Source organism: Pipistrellus kuhlii, unplaced genomic scaffold, assembly GCF_014108245.1.
Source record: "Pipistrellus kuhlii isolate mPipKuh1 unplaced genomic scaffold, mPipKuh1.p scaffold_m20_p_12, whole genome shotgun sequence".
In the NCBI taxonomy this organism is placed as follows: domain Eukaryota; kingdom Metazoa; phylum Chordata; class Mammalia; order Chiroptera; family Vespertilionidae; genus Pipistrellus; species Pipistrellus kuhlii.
In genome coordinates this window covers 4,584,602-4,604,357 of record NW_023425427.1, presented here as the reverse complement: position 1 = coordinate 4,604,357, position 19,756 = coordinate 4,584,602, and the positions used below count along the sequence as shown (strand labels likewise).

At 55.3% G+C, this 19,756-nt stretch overlaps 2 protein-coding genes across 8 annotated transcripts; one reads left to right on the top strand and one right to left on the bottom strand.

The window, feature by feature from the left end:
- Positions 1–346: 346 nt before the first annotated feature.
- On the top strand, positions 347–18,170 carry PHF19 (PHD finger protein 19). 7 transcript variants are annotated; one of them, XR_006741212.1, is made up of 15 exons: positions 349–713; positions 3,868–4,064; positions 4,574–4,655; positions 7,664–7,759; positions 8,256–8,356; positions 8,804–8,952; positions 10,289–10,384; positions 11,113–11,181; positions 11,354–11,474; positions 13,140–13,207; positions 14,368–14,555; positions 15,132–15,222; positions 15,985–16,070; positions 16,362–16,457; positions 17,799–17,845. XR_006741212.1 is itself a non-coding variant. In XM_045579868.1 (15 exons), exons 1-15 carry the CDS (start codon positions 662–664, stop codon positions 18,139–18,141), a joined length of 1,860 nt encoding a protein of 619 aa, XP_045435824.1. In that variant the 5' UTR covers positions 352–661; the 3' UTR covers positions 18,142–18,170. The 7 variants fall into 7 exon arrangements, 6 of the variants coding, with proteins under 6 accessions (XP_045435826.1, XP_045435827.1, XP_045435824.1 ...); XM_045579868.1 differs by having other exon boundaries at positions 352–713; positions 14,368–14,580; positions 17,799–18,170; XM_045579869.1 differs by having other exon boundaries at positions 354–713; positions 14,419–14,580; positions 17,799–18,170.
- LOC118716107 (40S ribosomal protein S29) lies at positions 12,090–12,401 on the bottom strand. The gene has a single exon (XM_036432853.2). The coding sequence runs from the start codon at positions 12,354–12,356 to the stop codon at positions 12,186–12,188; it is 171 nt and encodes a 56-aa protein (XP_036288746.1). The 5' UTR covers positions 12,357–12,401; the 3' UTR covers positions 12,090–12,185.
- Positions 18,171–19,756: the final 1,586 nt, after the last annotated feature.

The following is a 19,756-nucleotide window of genomic DNA, read 5'->3' as shown; positions in this document are numbered from 1 at the left end:
GCAGTTTTTTAGGTTGCGTGAATCCCGTTTGGGCTACCCTGGGTCGTGTCCACGCAGTGAGTCCGCACCTCCCCGCCGTCTGTGCCAGCTGTAGGTCCGTGCAGCTGTAGGTCTGTGCCAGCTGTAGGTCTGCCGCCGCGCGCAGAGCCGCTTCCTCGGCAAGTGTGCGCCCGCCGTGAGCGCCCGCGCGGAGTTTGTCCGGTGTGTGCCCGGGTGCGCCCGCGCCCCGCCGGCGGCCGCGTCCCGGCTGGGTCCCGGCGACCCGCTCCCCCGCGGGTGTGCGCCCGCCCGGAGGCGGCGGCAGATGCGCGCCGGCGGCGGGCGGGCGGGGGCGGCCCGGGGCGCGTGGGCGGGCGGGGCGGGGGCGCTGCAGGGCCCCGCGGCCGCGGGCTCCAATGGCGAGGCCGGCGCGGGCCCCGCTAATTACATAAGCGGGACGTCAATAATTCGCGGGAAAACGCGAAAAAGATGGCGCCCCAAGCCCGGGGGGCCCCTTCCTGAGCGCCCCGGCCCCTCCCTGCCCCTCCTCCTCCCCCCTCCTCCCCCCTCCTCCCCACGGCGCCCCCGCCCCGCCCCGCCCCCGCCGAGACCCCGACCCCGGCCCCGCGAGCGGACACTCGGCCGGGCAGCCGCGGGCCGGGCGCTGCCGTCTCCGCCGCGGATGCGCCCAGTGGCCAGACTCCCAGTGGGACCGGCGGACCCGCGGGCTCGCGGTAAGTGGAGGGGCCGGGGACTCGGAGCCGCACTCTCTGCCTGCACACAGCTCTCTTTCCACCTCCCCGGACGCGGGCTGCGAGCGCCTCGGGGCGGGGGAGGGGGTTGGCGTCCCGGGGAGCCGCGCGCCTGGGGGAGGAAGGAGGGTGACCGGGGTCTGCGGCGGGAGTTCCGCCCGGGTCCCCGAGCCTTTGCGGAGCGTGGGTGACAGGTCTCTATCCTTTTGCCCTAAATCTTTCCTTCTCCTGCTCCTCCGGGAGGAACGGGGCGTAGGCGAGACCAGCGGGTGCGTTTGGGATTTTGCTCACGTCCGAAGTCAGGCTGCGGCGGATTGGGGAAGGGGGCGGCTCAGCGTCCCAGAGACTGCAGAGAGGAGCGCTGGTCCGCAGGGGGTACTCCTGCAGCTTTTTTCCTCCCCTCAATAACCTTTTTAAAAAACCCAACGGCCGCTTTGGGAGAGGCCCCGGCGCATGAATCATCCTCGCTTCCTGCCCCCGCCTGGCCCCGCGCGCCGGGTGCCGCGGATTTGAACTGGACGCCGACGGGAACCCGCAAAGAGGCACTCTTTGCAGATGGGTTTGAATCAGCCAATCACAGCCCACGGGGGCCCGCTCCGGGGGGGATGAGACGCGCGGGGGTGGGGGGCGCCACCCGGGGGCCCCCTCTCCCCGCCGGTGGGGCGGGGGCGCGGCGACCCCGCTGGCTCCGGGCGGCGCTGTGGGGGAGGAAGTGTCAGTTTGTGAACCTGCCGCGCGCGGCCCGGGCCCCAAGCCTGGCGGGCGGGGACCTTGCCGAGCTGGGGAGTCAGGTGGTGGAGAAAGAAAGCAGGGATTCGGACCGAAGGCTCTGCTCCGTGCCTGTGCGCCCTGAACTGGAGAAAAGAGAGGAGTGGGGACAGAGGGGTAGACGGGGTGGCCGCGCCCCTGTCTGGAGAGCCAAGACCCCCGCAGTGCCCTTCCTGCCAGGGGCCCCTGACGTGCCATACACACGTATTTAGCTTCATATGCTCCCTGACGTGCTGTTGTGAACATCCAACCAGACTCACAGGGGTACACTCTCAAACGGAAAATGCATGGGACTCTCTCCCTTTGAGGAGATAATCGTAACACCAGGTGCCAGCGCCCTGGCGGAGAGGGAGGGGTGCAGGAACAGCGGGAGGCAGTGTTTGGCTTAGGGGAGAGCGTGTGGAGGGGCTTACAGGCAGGTGAGGACAGAGGGGGGCGGAGGAGGTTTGGGATGGGAGGGCTTCAAATGCCATTGAAAGCATTGGGAATTACAGAGGTTTCTGGAAGAGAATAAGAAGATGGGAATTGGCCCCCTAGGAGAGTCTGGAGGGGAGGCAGGAAAGCAAGCAGTGGCCCATTTTGCCCTGATGGTATAGTTCCCACCCCCAGGTGCCCAGGACAGGTGAGCACAAGGCTCAGGAAACAGTTATTGAATGACCCAATGGCCCAGGCAGGTGAGGCGCTAACTCAGACCAGGACAGAAAGATGGAAAAGTGGGCGGGAAGTCACTGTGTGTAAAGTTGGCAGCTGTGGCAACTCATCGGTTGGAGAATTCTAATGTGCTTGGGGGTTTTGGGGACCCCAGTAGTATCAGTCACAGGAAGAGTGAATGCATTTTATAGGCTGGGGAGAAACAGGCATAGAGAGAGTGGGATTCCGAGCAACTCTGCATCTGAGTAAAAGCATAAGTAAGTTTAAATGTCCCAGCACTGGTTTCCATTAAGTCATCCCATAATTGAGAGCAGAAAGGGAGATTACAGAAGACACAGATGGTCGAGTCTACACCAGTTCACACACAAGCCACACAGGCGTTTTCCTTTCTGGGTGAATTTTCTCTGCCAGCTCTCAGGAGTGAAGAGTATAAGGTCCTCCCCCCAGCGAGCATGCACTGTACTTGCTTATGGTGGTGATTTTCGACCCGGGTGGCACAAGAATTTTTAAAACATGCATTCCCTGACCGGTTAGTCAGGGGCACTGATCTCCTTTCCCTTAGATTGTCAAATTGTAAAATGACCACAGGGGAAGGTAGGGGAGGTGGAGGAGGGTCTGGGATGATAAAGGGTGATGGAAGATTTGGCTTGGGCAGTGAACACACTACACAGGGTACAGATGATGTGTTATAGAATTGTACACCTGAAACATATAATTTTATTAACCAATGTCACCCAAGCAAATTCAATCAAAGGGAAAAAATGACAACAGCCAACACAAAAATAGCCTTCAGGTGTAAATACCTTGAATTGAACCATAAATATAATAGAATTGCATCTTATTGGTCATGATGCATAATCAAGTTGGGTCTGATTAGTTAATTCTTGGTGCCAGAAATCCTTCTATACAAGGATAGGCACCTAATTTTTTATTTTTTAAAATACATCACTCAAGGATGTATTTTTACTGATTTGAGAGAGAGAGAGAGGAAGGGAGAGAGAAAGGGGGGAGAAAATAAGTTAGTTGCCTCTCATACCCACTCTGATCAGGGATGGAACCCTAAACCTGGGCAGTGACCTGACTGCTTTTGGTGCACAGCAGGACACTCCAACCAACTGAGCCACAATGCTAGGGCTAGGCACCTGACTTTTTAAAAAAGTTGCTTTGGAGCAAAAGGATAGGTGATTACTACTACCATTATTATTATCATTATTTTGTAAACCAGTCAAAATTATACCTATTTTTTTGTTAGATTGGCAAAAAAAAATTTTTTTTTGGTATGCTGCAGAATCTTAGTAATTAGTTTATGTGTGCCATAAGATTAAGAGGGATGAAAATCACCGGCTTAAGGGATAAAGCTTCAGGTTCCTAAGCCAGAGAGAGTAGTTCAGGCCCGACTTGGAAGTCCGCTCTGTGGTTGGCTGAGAGATTCGTATCTGTAGAAGGCCGTGTGGTAGGCGTGGAAGACTCAGGTTGGGCTCACCTGATCATAAGCCATGGCTCAACCTTGGACCAGCCACTTCCCCCTTGCCAAAGCCCAGTTTTCCAACCTGTAAAGTGGGAATGATAGTGTCTCCCTTGCAGGTTTGCCCTGAAGATCCAGTGAGATAATAAAAGCATCTGGCACATGCCACACATTACATACATGGTGGTTCCCTTCCTGCTCCAGTCACTGAAGCGAGGAGTAAAAAGCCTGTTCTCTTTCTCTTCCAGTAAGAGTGGAAACCAATGGAGAGTCGAGCTCTGGACCCAGGCACTCGGGACTCCTATGGTGCCACCAGTCACCTCCCCAACAAGGGGGCCCTGGCCAAAGCCAAGAACAACTTCAAAGACCTGATGTCCAAGCTGACGGAGGGCCAGTATGTGCTGTGCCGGTGGACAGACGGACTGTATTACCTTGGGAAGATCAAGAGGGTAAACCTTTTCTCCCCAGCCTCTGTTCCCAGGCTCAGCATCTCTCTGCTTATCCTATGGCCTAGGCTGGTGATGGAGGACGGGGATTGCTGGGAAATTCCCTTCTTGTCCCTCATGCTCAAAAGCTGAACATGGAAGAAGCTTTTGCAGGTGCCATTCTTAGCCTTAATATCACCCAACCAGTTCTTTAGAAAAGTGCCTTTCGAGCCTACAAAGCAAAATGGAGTAAGGTTGGAGAGGAAAACAGAGGACTATGACTTGTTCTGTCCTCAACATTCTCACCAAGTCATCCCTCGGTCCCTGACTGTCCAACTGCAGTGGCTGGGTATGTACTACCTCCAGAAGCTGCCATCCACCTTCCCTCTGGCCCACCTCTCCTTTCTTGCGCACAAAGAGGGGGTCACATTAATCTCTGTGTCCTGTAGGGACAAAAACAGGAGAGGAAGACCATGTTCTATGGCTTCTCCCCAGCTACTTGCTCACATTTCTCCTTCCTCTCTGTGCCCCAGGTCAGCAGTTCCAAGCAGAGCTGCCTTGTGACCTTTGAAGATAATTCAAAATACTGGGTCCTATGGAAGGACATACAGCATGGTGAGTATTTCTTAAGGTTTCAGACTCCCCTGCCCCACCCACCCTCTGTCCTCTCTCCTCCTCTACATCTATTTTTTTCTTCTCTTCTTTGGTCTCTTATTCCTGGTATCTGACCTTGTCCATGAACCCCCAAGTGCCCCTGAGATGCCAATCAGATTGTCAGTTGTACATTTTCAGGAAAAGGCCCATGACATTTGTTATCCCCTATGCCTTGCCAGCACAGCCAAGGGTTCAGCGAGCCTGAGGGAGGGCTGGTGAAGGATAAAGAAAAGACAAAGAAAATAAGCTGGGTCTTCTGTGCTTGGCTGAGGCCACAGAACAGATCCAGACTGCAAAGCTGATGCTTTAGTTATAGTCAAGGGTAAACAAGGCAATTTACAATGTTCTTGTAAGTTTCACTTGTTTTCACAGCACTTGATGCACCTCCCACAGCCCATTAGCTTCCCAGGAGAGATCTAGGGAGCAGTCACAAGATCAAGCTTAATTATGCTTAGAGGACTGTGCCCTCCAAGCTGGGACTTGTTTTCGGCTTTGCCGGTAGGTCAGTCTGAGGCTTAACCCTATAACCACTCCCTACAATCCCCTTGAGTACCCATGCTTTCAAGGCCAGCAGATGGAGAAAGGGGCTCGGAAGGTGCTGGGAGCAGAGTGGGCGCAGGCCTGTATCTGTCTTTTTGCTGCCCTTCATCTCCTGATGCACAAAGCTTGGGGTCTCTCTGGGTTAGGAACAGGGAGGAGCCCAGGCAATCGGAATTGTCATCTCTGGATGAGCACATCCTACCAGCATATGAAGAAAACTAGTGGAGGCAGCTCTCTCCATGGGGGAAAGAGCACCAAGGCAGAGAGGGGCCAGGCAGGAGAGGATAGACATGCCAGTAGAGCAGGACCAGCTTTCACGGTTGAAAGGGAGCTGGGCTGGGTATCACCCCTGCCCTCAGAGAATTGACTGAAATCATGGCATTCTTGCCACCATTCTCCCTTCCTATGTCCATGACAGACATCACTAATAAGTCACAACACTCATATATTTTCAACATGGCCCTCCCAACAGCCTGTCGCCATTCATGCTCAAACAGGAGAACAGATGTGACGGTGGCGGGGTAGGGAGGCAGGCTTTAGGAGATCTAGCTCTGCCACTTAATAGCTGCATGTCCTTGGGCAAGGGACCTAATCTCTCTCTCGCTAACCCTCAGTCTCTTCATTTAAAAAAAAAAAAAAAAAGGAGATGCTGAAAGTACTGACCTCACAGAGTAGTTAAATGAGACAATCCACCTAAAATGCTTAGCCCAGAGTTATAGGGGGGCAGTTCCTAAAGAATATGTTATCATAAGAGATGATTTCAAAGAGCCTGCCAAGTAGGGGCCACAGAACCCAGGCAATCAGTAGAGTTTCTAAATTGTCTTTGCCTCCAAGATGGTGTGTCTAATGCAGACTGATTCTCCTTCAAACCCCTCTTACCTCGATCTATACTGATAAAAGGGTAATATGTTAATTAGACCAGACATCCCTCTGGACAAAGCCATAGTGGTGGGGCCAGCAGTTAGGGGTGATGAGGCTGACAGGGAGAGCAGTTATGGAGATCAGCCAGCAGGGAAGAGCAGTTAGAGGGTTCAGGCCAGCAGGCAGGTGAGCAGTTAGGAGCCAGTGGTCCTGGATTTCGAGAGGGATGTATGACTGCCGATTTGTGATAACATCCCCTGAGGGGTCCCAGATTGAAGAGGGTGCAGGTCAGGCTGAGGGACACCTCCCCACCACCACCACTGCACGAATTTCGTGCACTGAGCCTCTAGTTTATCACATAAAGGTACAAAGCGATAAGGACCACCTCTTTTTGTTCCCCTCTTATTGAAAGCACAGGTAGCCAGCTGCTAAGGGAAGACAGTTCACTTTAGGAGGCCCACTGTGTGCTCACTGGGGAGTCACTTGGCTCCCGCCAGATACCTGCTCTTTGCAGGCAGGGCAGGAAAGCAGCCTCTGGGGCGTCTCCCAAGGTGGGAGCACAAGGCTGAGCACATCATAGGTATTGATCCATCGTTTCAGGAAGCCCAGGACTCAATGAGACCCACAGAGTGTGAGATACTGAGGAATAAGAGATGAGAGCATTTACTCGAACAAACATGCGTTGAACATGGATTATACACCGCACACTGTATGAGGTCCTGGGGACACCTTGATTAACAGATACCATTTCAGTCTGCTAGTGGAAATAAGACAGAAACACACATTAACATGCATTTAATGTATTCATTCACACCTTTCGCACATAAACATGTTTCTTTTTCAATAGAAACAAAAAAAAAATGCAAAGGGAAAAAAAAATGGAGAGGGAACCTATATTTAAAAGCAATCGAATAAACAAAATTGACACTTATTTGAGACAATCGGAAATGTGAATACTAACGGAAGGTATTGATATAAAGAACTTATTTTTAATTTTTAGGTGCAATAAAGATGCTATCCTAGATTTTTTTTTTTTTTTAAAAAAACAGTTTTAATCTTTCAGAGATAAATACTGAAATTTTTATGGAAATAATTGGGTATCTGAAACTTGATGCAAAATAATAGCAGGAAGCAAGTGGGAATATTTTCAAAACAAGATTGCCCATGAGTTCATAATTGTTAGAGCGCAGAGTTTAAATTATAACATTTGTAAAAATTTAAAAAATTATTTAACATAAAAAACTGCTTAACAAATCAAGTTAAATCAGGCAGGAGAGGCAGCATGATATGGTCAAAAGACCAAAGGATTTGCTGTCAAACAGATATGGGTTTGAATTCCACCTCTCCTGCTTACTTGTGGATCAAGGGACTTAACATCTCTGAGCCTCCATTTCCCCAACTTTAGAATGGAGTGATGACAACAGGCACCTCCGAGTGGTTGGGGAGAATCCGTGAGCTGGCATGTGGGGCCCGGTTCAAGGCCCAGCTCACAGAGGCTCAGCACCTGGAATGCGATTTTAAAATTCCCAGTACCTGCCAGCCAGACCCACAGGGCTTCTCTCTTTCAGCTGGTGTTCCAGGGGAGGAGCCCAAGTGTAACATCTGCCTGGGGAAGACATCAGGACCTTTGAATGAGATCCTCATCTGTGGCAAGTGTGGCCTGGGTGAGTGTGATGAGCAAGCTCCCTCCCCCTGCCCCCAACCCCACATACACTGGTCCCTGGCAGGCAGTGCCTCAGACTGCTGGGGCCTCAGCTGGCTTCCTGCTTCTCTCAGAGCTCCAGAGTGACGGGCCAGTCTCGGGGAGTGAGGTCGCAGGGAGGTGACCCTTGGAGAGAGCTGGGGGTTTGGAAAGTGAGACGAGTTGTGAAATCGAGCCCCCCTGGGTGGAGAGCATTAGGTGGGAGAGATGAGGCACAGAGGCTGAAGTCAGACTTTGGTGCCTCCTCTCCTTCCTATCCCTCCTCCCAGGGCCCAGGCAGCCTTTTAGTCGCCTGCTTGGACACCAACTTGGCTTGCCTTGGTGAGAGCATGACCAGCCAGTCCCCTGGCAGCTGGCAGGCACCCAGCTCCCAGGTCTTGCCGCAGCCCTCCCCTGCCCGGCCGCCTTTGGGGCCACAGCTGCTTCCTTGTGGGCACCCACCACACTCCTCTGTCTAGGTTACCACCAGCAGTGCCACATCCCCATCGCAGGCAGTGCTGACCAGTCCCTGCTCACACCTTGGTTCTGCCGACGCTGTATCTTCGCGCTGGCTGTGCGGGTGAGCCCCTCGTCCGTCCTTCAGTCCCTGCCTCTCCCCTCTCCAGTCACGGGTCCAGCGACTTTCTGAGCTCAGGCCTGACTCGGGGACACAGAGCCAACGTTTTGGAGGCAGACAGCGCCTCTGCCACTCACTGGGCCAGGTTCCTTAGCATTTCTGAGCCTCAGTTTCCTCTGCTGTGAAATGGATGCCAGTTTGGTGTCAGGAGTTGGAGGCCCCCATTAAACGGAGTCTTCCTGTTAAAAGAAAAAATCGTGTATGTGCCCACGCTCACTAGTTATTATTGTTACTTCTATTGTGCTTGTTACGGCAGACCTGGGAAAGGGAGAGGATGGATTTTGGATTCTGGGAAAAAGCTCCTTGGGTCTGACTGTGTTGGCATATCTGCAGGTCCCCCTAGTGGCCATTTCCCTTGTGGCCCAACCGGGACCCTCCTCTCTCCTGCAGAAAGGCGGCGCGGTGAAGAAGGGCGCCATCGCCAGGACGCTGCAGGCGGTGAAGATGGTGCTCTCCTACCAGCCCGAGGAGCTGGAGTGGGACTCGCCCCACCGCACCAACCAGCAGCAATGCTACTGCTACTGCGGCGGGCCCGGAGAGTAAGGCCGGGCGGGGCGGGCGGCCTCCCAGAAGGTGGGGATGTGGATGCGATGCGGGGGTGGGGGGAACACCGCAGGGGAGGGAAGGCTTCACCTGCATCCTCAGCCCCCACCCCCGCCTGTGGGCCGGCCTCTTGAGTGGGCTAAGCCCGTGGTCAGCAAACTACGGCTCTTTGGACCCTTGAGTGTAGCTCTTCCACCAAATACCACGGCCTTGGCTGTTCCCATGGTAGTGGGTTATCAGAACTTAACTAAAGTTTGCCGGGACCGGTTTGGCTCAATGGATAGAGCGTCGGCTTGGGGACTGAAGGGTCCGGGTTGATTCCGGTCATGGGCATGTACCTTGGTTGCGGGCATATCCCCAGCAGGGGGTGTGCAAGAGGCAGCTGATCGATGGCTCTCTCTCGTCGATGTTTCTAACTCTCTATCTCTCCCTTCCTCTCTGTAAAAAATCAATAAAATATATTTTTTTTTAAAAAAGAGAGAGAGAACTTAACTAAAGTTAGTGTCACTAACCCCCCACGGCTAAACTTGATTGGCTTAAAAAAACAAAACACGGCCTGGGCGTGTCCATTTCGAAGAAGTGGGCGTTAGAAGAAGTTTAAAGTTTAAAAAAATTGGTTCTCAAAAGAAATTTCAATTGTTGTGTTGTTGATATTTGGCTCTGTTGACTAATGAGTTTGCCCACCACTGGGCTAAGCGATCTGCGGTTTAACTAGACCCCAGGTGATTCTGATGCTAGTGGTCCATGCATCACACCTGACAGGATGTGAACAAAGCATTGGCTGTCATTAAGGGAATACCTCTCTGCTGTTAGCTTATCTTTAGGGAGTGTTTGCCGAATAGCCATGATAGGCAGGTACAGTCGCAGGCGAGAAAAACCAGGCATGGTGCTGCCCCGTTGGTTACAGGAGCCACCATCCTCCCATGAAGTCCCGGAGCCACCTCCACCCTGTCAGCAGAATCTGCCAGGGTGAAATGTGTGGGGCGCAGCGCGGAGACGGGGACTCGGTGTGGCATGGTGGAAGAGGGCTTTGTAGCCAGGGAGGCCAGGATTTGAATCGCCAGCCACCACTTGCGTTCTGAGCCACCCTGAGCAAGCCATTTACTCCCTGACTCATCTATAAAACGGGGATAGTGGCCCATCCTGAGCCCCAGTGAAAGCATGTGCCCTGCTTACCGGACCGCCCCCGGGCACAGCCTGCAGCTCGGTAACAGTTCCTTCCCTTACCCCAGCGGAGGGCCAGTTTCTGCTGGGAAAGGTTGCTGAGGCTCCTCTCTATGGCTGGAGGGGTGGGCCCAGGTGACCCTGGCTCCTCCTCCTCCTCCTCCCCAGGTGGTACCTGCGGATGCTGCAGTGTTACCGCTGCCGGCAGTGGTTCCACGAGGCTTGCACCCAGTGCCTCAATGAGCCCATGATGTTCGGAGACCGGTAGGTGCTAATCTGACCTGGCTCAGCCTTGGGTGTGAGGTGGGGAGACGGGGAGAGCAGCAGCAATTCCTTCAGACTATGTGCCAGGCTCTGATGAAGTGCGGGGGGGCGGGGGTCTCTAGGAGGGAAACCTTCCAGCAGAGGAATATTCTGGACCACATCCTAGTCGCCATTGATTTGCGGGGGATCTTAGACAAAGCCCTACCTCCTCTAAGCCCTGGTCTCTCTGTGTCTGGGGAAGGGGGAGTGACACAAGCCCCGCCCCATCCTGCCCAGAGGTGCTGTAGGAACCACTGGGTGAGTGGATCACTTGACTCAGCTTCTAACCAGTGGGCTGAGCTCATGGGAGGCTTAGGTGCATCAAACCAAATATGTGAGCCGTGGTGCTGGGGGGTGTGTGTGTGTGTGAGTCTGTGAGTGTGAGAGGGGAAGAGCGTGACCACTGCAGCCTAACCCAGCTCAGCTCAACCAACTCTCTCTGAACTCAGCCACATTCCAGGGCAGTGACGCTGGGGAAAGGGGTTGAGGTAGGGGTGAAGGGGTAGGGGAGTATTTCTTGGTCTCTGTCCTGCCCTGTCCTTACCTCTGCCCCCCCTGGGCCTTCAGCCCTAGGAATGAGAACAAGCTGACCATGGGAAGGCAGTGGGAGGTGAGGGGGGGAGGGGGCTAGATTAGGGTGGGGTGTCAGAGCCTCGCGCACCACAGGCCCCGTCTCCACCTGCCCACAGATTCTACCTGTTCTTCTGCTCCGTGTGTAACCAGGGCCCCGAATACATCGAGAGGCTACCCCTGCGATGGTGAGAGGATGGGGCTATGCCCAGGCGCCCCTGTCTCTCCTGGCTCCCCCCTCCCCCGTTCCTCCAGGAACAATTCCACTTCCAACCACCAGGCCCCAGCTTTGCCCCTACCCTTGAGCCCTGACCTTGGCCTGCTGCCTCACCCCAGCCCCACCTCCTTGCCCCTGCCCAGGGTGGATGTAGTTCACCTGGCCCTCTACAACCTGGGGGTGCAGAGCAAGAAGAAGTACTTCGACTTTGAGGAGATTCTGGCCTTTGTCAACCACCACTGGGAGCTCCTGCAGCTTGGCAAGGTATGCAGGAGGTGGGATGGCAGAATGGCAAGAGCCCACACCACAGTGGGGTTACCATGGTTCCCAGGGTCACACAGTGCGGGTTGGGATCCAGGTCTCGGAGCGCTCGCTCTTAAACTGCTGGCTGGGATTAAGACCCGGAGCCTCTGAGCTGCTGTATCCCTGAGTCCACGCCTCCTCTGAGCCTGTGCCTTGCAAGGGGCTTCCTGAACGAGATTTTGACAGTGGGCAGATCAGGACCTCACAGACTTAGCTGCAGGGAGCAAGGGATTAAGTCTGGCTGAAGCAGGACCGAGCTGTTTGATTCACTCCAGACCACCTGGCTAGGATGGAAAGTGAGGTGGGCCTGCCCCCTGCTGGTCCTACTTTGAATAGCAGAAGTGGGCACCAGGGGAGTTTCTGGATGTCAGAGGTGGAGAGTGACTTGTCATTTGGGGCTGAGCCAAAACTAGAGCCAGGGCCTCCCCAGCCAGTTCCGCGGTGGGGCCGGGGCCGTGTCCCCCTTAGAATCCTCTCTACCACATGAGAGGGCGGCATCTTCTCTCCTGACTGCCCCAAGCCCTTCTTTGATGAGATAGGGTTTCTTTTTTTATTTATTTATTTATTTTTTTTTTTATATTTTAAGTGTTGTTTTTTTTATTTTATGTACAAAGAGATAGCATTGTCGTAAGGTAGAGAGATGTCTTCAATGACCCATTCACAGAAGTTCCCTTAGTCCAACTTAATGAAGCCGATGTCCTTCGCGTACTGGCGGAAACACTGGCGGCACATGTTGAGGCCGTACTTCCGGATCAGGCCGTGGCGGTTGGAGCAGACGCGGCAAGAGCGAGAGCCCTGGCCGAATTTCCTCGGGTGGCTCCAGTAGAGTTGCTGGTGACCCATCTTGCTCACTCGGTAGCAACGAGGCAAAAAAAAAAAAAAAAACTTTTTAAAAAAGGTTTTCATATAACATCTTCATTTACAATGTTTGATAATTTATAAAAGGCACAAGTGTTATAAAAACCCTAAAAGATAGGTAGAACTGATATATTTTTAAAACAACATTTTTTTGCTGATTTACCAAAAAAAAAAAATCACATATGCTCCTAGTACAACAATTTTAAAGAATCAAAAAGCCATCCATCTTCCCACATCACACAACCCAGAAACACATTTCCTTCCATCCTCTCTTCTCTGTGTACTTTTTCTTTTTACGTGGTTTAGATCACACAGTACTGCAAATACCCCTTTCCAGTGTTTATTATATCATAAATAGCTTTTCATATCATGAAAAGAGTCTTCAGAAACGTTTTAAAGGCGGCGTTGATTTCCATCGTAGTTTCCCTGCCTCCTTCCCGTTGGCCCAGCCTTGGGAACAGTGCTGCTGTGAACACTTTGCACAGAAAGCTCTGTGTTTCATATTACGTCCACATGGTAGAGTCACGGAGTGGCATCACCGGGTCAAGGGCATCTTTAAAGCTCTGGGTCCATTTAGGACAGGAGTGCCTCTCCCCAGTTACAGGTGGGAACTGAGCTCAGGTGAAAACACTTGTCTGGGGCCGTGCAGTAGGTCACTGGTTCTCACCTGGAGGACTCAGGAGACTGCGGGAGGGAGGTGCTGGGTAAAGGCCTCCCCCTATGTCATAGGCCAGGGTCTGACTGTGCTGCTGGCCTGCTCCCCCATAGCTCACCAGCACCCCCGTGACGGACCGAGGACCGCATCTTCTCAACGCGCTCAACAGTTACAAAAGCCGGTGCGTGCAGGGGAGGGAATGCCGTGGGGCCCCCACAGGTGGGATTTCAATCGAAAGGTTCTTCCTACCTTGTAGCCTTTGCTCACGCTTGCTCCCTGCCTGGTCTCCTGCCCCTTCTCTTTGACTGGACAAGCCTACCTGTCCTTCAAGATCCAGGGAGACACCCACCTCCTCTGTGACATTTCCCCTGACCCCCCCAGCAGCGTGACACATTCTTGTCTGGGGGCTGCAGCCCTGACCCGAGGGCCCCTCCTGCCCTAAGCCATCTAGATCTGGGCCAGGCTCTGAAGGATTGGCTCACCATCTCTCAGGTGAGTCAGTGGCTTCCCAGCCAGACTTTTGAGTTCTTCTCAGAACGCACAGCTGCCAGGCCCCCCGCTACCACCGCGGGGAATGGTCAGGCTCCTTAGCACTCCATTCATGGCCCCTATGAGACCTGCCGTGCCTTCTGCCTCTGGCCCTTCGCCTTATTTATTCTGGATGTCAGCCATCCTGGAACCTTTGCTTCCCCGCTCTTGCTTTTGCGCACATTCTTCTTTGCCATTCATTTGTTCCATCGACAACTATTGTATCAAGCTGCTGCTCTGTGTCAGCCCTGTGTAAGCGTGAGGACTCGGTGAGGATAAGCCCTGGTCCCTGCTGCCATCCGACGCTGTCTCATGACATCGCTAGGCAGATTTACCCACTCACTCTCCCTCCTCCTCACGGTTTGGGGCCCAGACACAGCCCTACTCTGAGTCCATGAGGCTCGGTCCTTCTGGGGACAGTCTCCTGAGGAGGATAGGGCTGTGACTGAGTCCCCTCTGCAGCCTCAGAGCAGCCCTGGGGGTGTGGGAAAGATGAGGGCAGTGCCTGGAGGTGCTTTCAGTCTCCTTGTGGAGAGCAGAGAGAAGAAGGGGGCTCCACTCGGGGCTGGAGGAGGCCTTCCTAAGGGAGGAGGCTTTGGGGCTGGTTGAGGCGGAGAAGAAAGGGGAGAGGAAGAGCAAGAGCCCCCACAGGCAGTGGAAGAACGGGAACCGCCAGCCACATCCTCCGCCTCCGCCCGGGACTCGCGGTCCCACAGGCTTGGAGGAATCGGTGTCTCCTCAGGCCGCTCTGTATGTTAGCTCTGGGTCCAGGAGGCGAAGAGAGTAGTCTTAACACTTGACTCTGCTCCCCAGGAGGATGGACCAACAGACTCCAGAGCTCTCTCCTCCCCTACCCACCTCCAGGTTCCTCTGTGGCAAGGAGATCAAGAAGAAGAAGTGCATCTTCCGCCTGCGCATCCGCGTCCCGCCCAACCCGCCCGGAAAGCTGCTGCCTGACAAGGGCCTGGTGCCCACTGAGTACGGCCCCTCCTCTGAGCTGCGTAAAAGAGGAAAGAGCAAGCCTGGGTCAGTGCCTGGAGACCCAGGGATCCCACCTCCCACCCCCGGCGACACGCCATGCCATGGGCCCAGAGAGTGTGCTAGAGTCCAGGGAGGACCTACACCTGCTGGTCCCGCTGGAGGCACCCGGAGGGGACTGTCTGGCTGAGCCAGGACTGATGCCACATCACGACTCCTCCTGCCTCAGGCCCTTATTGACTGGCTTGAAGGAAAAGCCAGATCCTGGGACCCTGAGTCTCGCTGGGTGGGGGCTTAGGCAGAAAAACCAGTGTGAGGGGTCCCTGGGTTTCCTGATGAAGCTGAGCCCCTCCTCCCGAGTGTGGCGGGCAGAGCATCCGGATGCATGTGCCTGAAGGGGCACCTTCTCTCATCTGCCCATCGTGCCTCCTCCACCCCCTCCCTCCCTGCCGCCATTTTCTCCCGTCCTCCCCAAGTCGTGAAGGGGGCCCGACCTGCCTCGAGGCTGTGGCCCCGCCCCGCCCCTGCCACTCCTCCCTCTAGCAACCTCGGGCCTGCAGGCTCTGAAGTGGCCCCCTCTCCCTTTTCTGTCTCCACAGTTTGTTGCCTCACGAATTCCAGCAGCAGCAGAAAAGGCGAGTTTATAGAAGAAAACGATCAAAGTTTTTGCTGGAAGATGCTATTCCCAGTGTTAGTTTCTCGTTTTCTTACTCTCCACGTTCACACGCAGGGTCAGCACGTATTAGGGGTTTCTGTGCAGGAAGTGAGTCCGGGGGGATTGTACCAGGTCCCTTAAAGGAGAAGCCAGCTGTTATTACAGCTATACAAGGAAGAGCCAGGCTCTGCAAGACCAGCCCTTTATCTCCCCAAGTCCTTTCCAGAACCTGTGGTGGGGGGCAAGGGTGGGTAATGTTATGCCCAGACTTCGCCTCGCCCCGCCCTGCCCTTTCAGGTAATATCCTTGTTCCCTCTGTCCAGGTGGGGAAACTGAGGGCCAGGGAAAGGCGGGGACTTTCCTCAGGTCACAGCTGAGGTCACAGCTCAGGTAGCAGCAGAGCCCAGCCTGCACCCAGGCTCCAGGGCTCGCTTTCCCCTTCAGCTGCCCACCCGTGGGCAGCAGTGTTAGCAGCGCCTCCCGTGTCCTGCTCTTCACACTCACATGGCCGTCCCATTCTCCTGTCCTCCCACACCTCAGAGTGAACACACCGGGGCTCATTGTCCACTTTTGCAGCTGAGACACTGGGACCCGGACACGGGAAGGTCATGCAGTCAGCTAGAGACGGAGCCAGGACTGGGTGACCGGCTCCCTGGGCAGGCAGCTCTGGGATAAGAGGAAGCGAGTCTTACCCTGGGAGGGTCCAGTCCTCAGGAGCCTGGCTGCACCCGCAGGCAGCTGTGCGGCCGCAGCTGGAGAAGAGCTGAGGCTCACTGCTCCTTCCTCTGTGTCCACAGAGCGACTTTACCTCGGCCTGGAGCACCAACCACCACCTGGCCAGCATATTCGACTTCACGCTGGATGAAATTCAGAGTTTAAAGAGGTAACAGCGAGGGAGCTGCCCCCACACCCCAGCAGCAAAGGCATCCCCTGGAAAGCTCTCCTAAAAGGCGAGGGTGGCCAGGGAAGGCTCTCTTGACTCCTTGGGCTTTGCAGTCCGGAAGGGTAGGACATGGACAGGCAGAGAGGAGGCAGGCGTGGTGGCAGCAATGGGAACGTGGGCTCCTGCTGGGAGGCCCGGGGGTGGGGGCGCCCAGAGAGGACTGGAGAGGTGGGGAGGGGCAGGGGGCTATGCTGAGAGCCTGTAGCAGGCTCATCCTCTCCTCCCTCTCAGTGCCAGCTCGGGCCAGACCTTCTTCTCGGACTTGGACTCCACGGATGCTGCCAGCACCTCTGGTTCCGCCTCCACCAGCCTCTCCTATGACTCCAGGTAAGCTTCCTGGCAGCCTGGACTCCCATTCCGCCACTCCCCCACCTTCACCCCTCAACCCCCACCCACCACCACCTCCTCTCACTTCTTGCCATGTGGCTCATTCTGTCCATGTGCGTCCTGGGCTGAGGGACCTGGCCCTCTGCAGCTGAGAGCCTGGTGAGGCCCTCTGGCTGGGTGCGGCTTCCAGGTGGCTCCACTTTGGCTGCTGGGTGGCTTTCTCTCTGCGTGCTCCAGCTCAGGGTCATTGGGCCAGAGGTTCTGTCTCTGGGGCTCTTGGCCTCTGCACGCCAGGAGGTGGCATGTCTGGGCCTCTGACCACAGGGTCCCGACCCCGGTTCTGTGTTCCAGTCTCTGAGGAAAGGAGCGTGGATTTGGAAGCCTGGTGGAGAGGAGAATGACATCCTGTAGGGTATGGGACCTGGGAGGGGGACAGAACCCCAGAGAACACGCTGAGGGGCCAACCCAGTTGGCAATAGCCGTCCTCAGCGGTGTAGGGAGGGTGAGCTTCTGAACTCCGAGCTCCTTTAGCTCTATTTTGGGGTCCCAGAGGCCCCTGCAAGTAGAGTTATGTACCTTGGGAGTTTTTCTCTTGTTTGGGTGTCTTTTTTCTGCTGTCGCCTCTGTATTTTCACTTACTTTGTTTTTTATTATTATTATTGTTTTTTTAATCAGGGAGGAAGGGAGAGGGAGAGAAACATCAGTGATAAAAGAATCATTGATCGGCTGCCTCCTGCATGTCCCCCACTGGAGATTGAGCCTGCAACCTGGGCATGTGCCCTTGACTGGAATTGAACGCAGGACCTTTCAGGCCACAGGCCAATGCTCTATCCACTGGGCCAAACCAGCTAGAGCTTCACTTATTTCTTCCTGTTTATACTCACTAGCTCTTGGCTCATTCAAGTGTCTGAATGTGTGCCACCTCTTGTGTGGCCCCTTCTCTACCAAGTCTGCCTCTCTGCCCGCATGTGTGCACATGTCTGTCTGTCTCCAATCCAGCTCTTGGATGTGGGGTCCTCTCCTCATAACTGCCATCCGACCCCATTACACTGAGGGTCAGCAGTGTAAGCGGGGCCTCCGCACAGCCTGACATCAGGAGGCAGAGGATGGAGCCCAGGCCCCATGCAGGGCTGGTTTCCTAAATGGAGAGCTGGACACACCGAGGTCTGAATCCTGGCTCTGCCGCTGCCCGAATGGTAGCTTTTCCCTGGAGCCTGTTTCCCTCCCAAGTGGCTATTGTGAGGCTCCAGTGGGCTGATCCTCACGGGAGTGCCCAGGGGAGTGCTCAAGGGGAGGCTTGTGATGATTCCCCCTCATTTCCTACTCCCCCCCACCCCCTAGACGGACAGTGGGCAGCCGGAAGAGGAAGCTGGCAGCCACAGCGTACACGCCACTGCGGGCAAAGCGGCGGGCAGCCGAGCCGAGTGGACGCTGCCCCTCGGACAGCGGGGCCGAGGGGGCTTCGGGCCCTGAGCGGGCGGACGAGAGCATTGACAGCCACACGTTTGAGAGCATCAGTGAGGACGACTCCTCCCTGTCCCACCTCAAGTCCTCCATCACTAACTACTTCGGTGCGGCGGGGCGGTTGGCCTGTGGGGAAAAGTACCAGGTGCTGGCGCGGAGGGTCACACCCGAGGGCAAGGTTCAGTACCTGGTGGAGTGGGAAGGGACCACCCCTTATTGACTGGCCCACAGGGGTTGCCTGGAGCCCTGGCAGCAGATGGGAGACAGTGGGAGCCCGTGGCTCTGCAGGGTGGGGAGGGGAGGGAAGACGACGGAGCTGCAGGTGTCTGGCCCAGGCCCTTCCTGCCTCTCCACTCTCCACTCTGCCCCAGGCCTCGGGCTCATCACCCCTTGTCTCTAGGGTCGCAGTGTCCCCACACGCTCTGCACTCCCTCAGACCGTTCACCTGTTCCTTCCGGTGTGTGTCGCCCTGGCTCTGGGATGCTTTTCCCTGCAGCCTGAATCTGTCTTTGTCCCCAGTTTTGTGTCACTTACCTCTCTCACCCCTTTTGGGGTTGTGTAGACACCCTACACATGCATGCTGTCCCTTGTGTAGCTACACACACGAGCCCAGATGAGGGTAAAACAGGAACCTCTGAGAAAGTGGGTGAAGGTGGGAGCTTTTCTCCCCCACTTTCCTGCCCCTCTCCCACCCCCGCCCGAACCTTGGAAATGCTGGTGAGGACAGGAGGCCTCGGAGAGCCTGTGAGGCAGAGACCGGCCTCCACTCCTCGGGCCTTGAGAGTCCAGGTCTCTGCCTCAGAGGCACCAGCACCAGAGCCCTATGGAGGCTCAGAGTGAAGGCCAAGGTGTCAGCTTCTGGGTTTCCTTTCCTTGGCTACACTCCTCTTGGTGGCCATGGAGTGGGCCCTGGCCTTGCTGGAATAGGGGTGGCTTGAAAACCTGAGGGACAGGGAAACGGCGGGGGGAGGCAGGGGGCGCGTGTCCTGCTAAACCTCAGACTGTTTCTGACGCCTCCCACCCCCAGACCACCACACACACACACGCAGCTGAGTACACATGCACTCACACAACGTCCTTCCACATGTACCTCACCCTCCAGGCATAAGCATTTGGCCTTGCCTCCAGGTACACACACACACACACACACACACACACACACAATCTCTCTCTCACTCACACAATCTCTCATGCACACTTTCATGTTCTCCCCCCCCCCCCCTCTCTCTCCCTCTCTCTCTCTCTCTCTCTCTCTCTCTCTCTCTCTCTCTCTCTCTCTCTCTCTCTCTGACACACACACACTCCCTCCAGTGACAGCCTGGCTCCTGCCTTCGGCTCTCCCTTGGCCCTCTTCCAGGGACCATGTGCTGCAACTAAATGTGAAAGTCCAGCTCCTGCCCCTTCTTTCAGCCCGGGACCCAGCTCTGACCCCCTGGCCCTTCTGCTGTATCCCCTGCCCCACCCTGAACTGACAATCACTTTCTGGGACAGGCCTGGAGTTTTAAAGGGCCTGTGTCATTCGGTCCCCTCAGAGAGAGGCCCTTGTCATTGGGAGTCTAAAAAGAATCCTTAAAGCCAACATCAAAACTCAAACCCATCTGGAGGGAAACCAAAAATGGGAGGGGACCCCTCATTTTTGCTGCTTCCAGAAATATTAGAAACCGACTCACTTGATTGAAAAACAAAAGGACGTGCCTTGACTCGGGGTGGGGGCAGTGCACCAGATGGGGACTGGACCTGCCAACTGCTGCATGGCCTTCAGCTGGGCTGGGCTCTGCAGGCTGCCAGCTGCTAAGCGAAGGTGGAGGAACAGCGAGAGGATGGTTTTCCATTCC

Bases quoted from the DNA above. Each gene is read 5' to 3' on its own strand.
- PHF19 (XM_045579868.1), top strand. From the start codon at position 662: ATGCGCCCAGTGGCCAGACTCCCAGTGGGACCGGCGGACCCGCGGGCT. The intron at 4,065-4,573 runs GTAAACCTTTTC...TCTGTGCCCCAG, and splicing joins ACCTTGGGAAGATCAAGAGG to GTCAGCAGTTCCAAGCAGAG. The intron at 13,208-14,367 runs GTGCGTGCAGGG...TCTGCTCCCCAG, and splicing joins CTCAACAGTTACAAAAGCCG to GAGGATGGACCAACAGACTC.
- LOC118716107 (XM_036432853.2), bottom strand. From the start codon at position 12,356: ATGGGTCACCAGCAACTCTACTGGAGCCACCCGAGGAAATTCGGCCAG.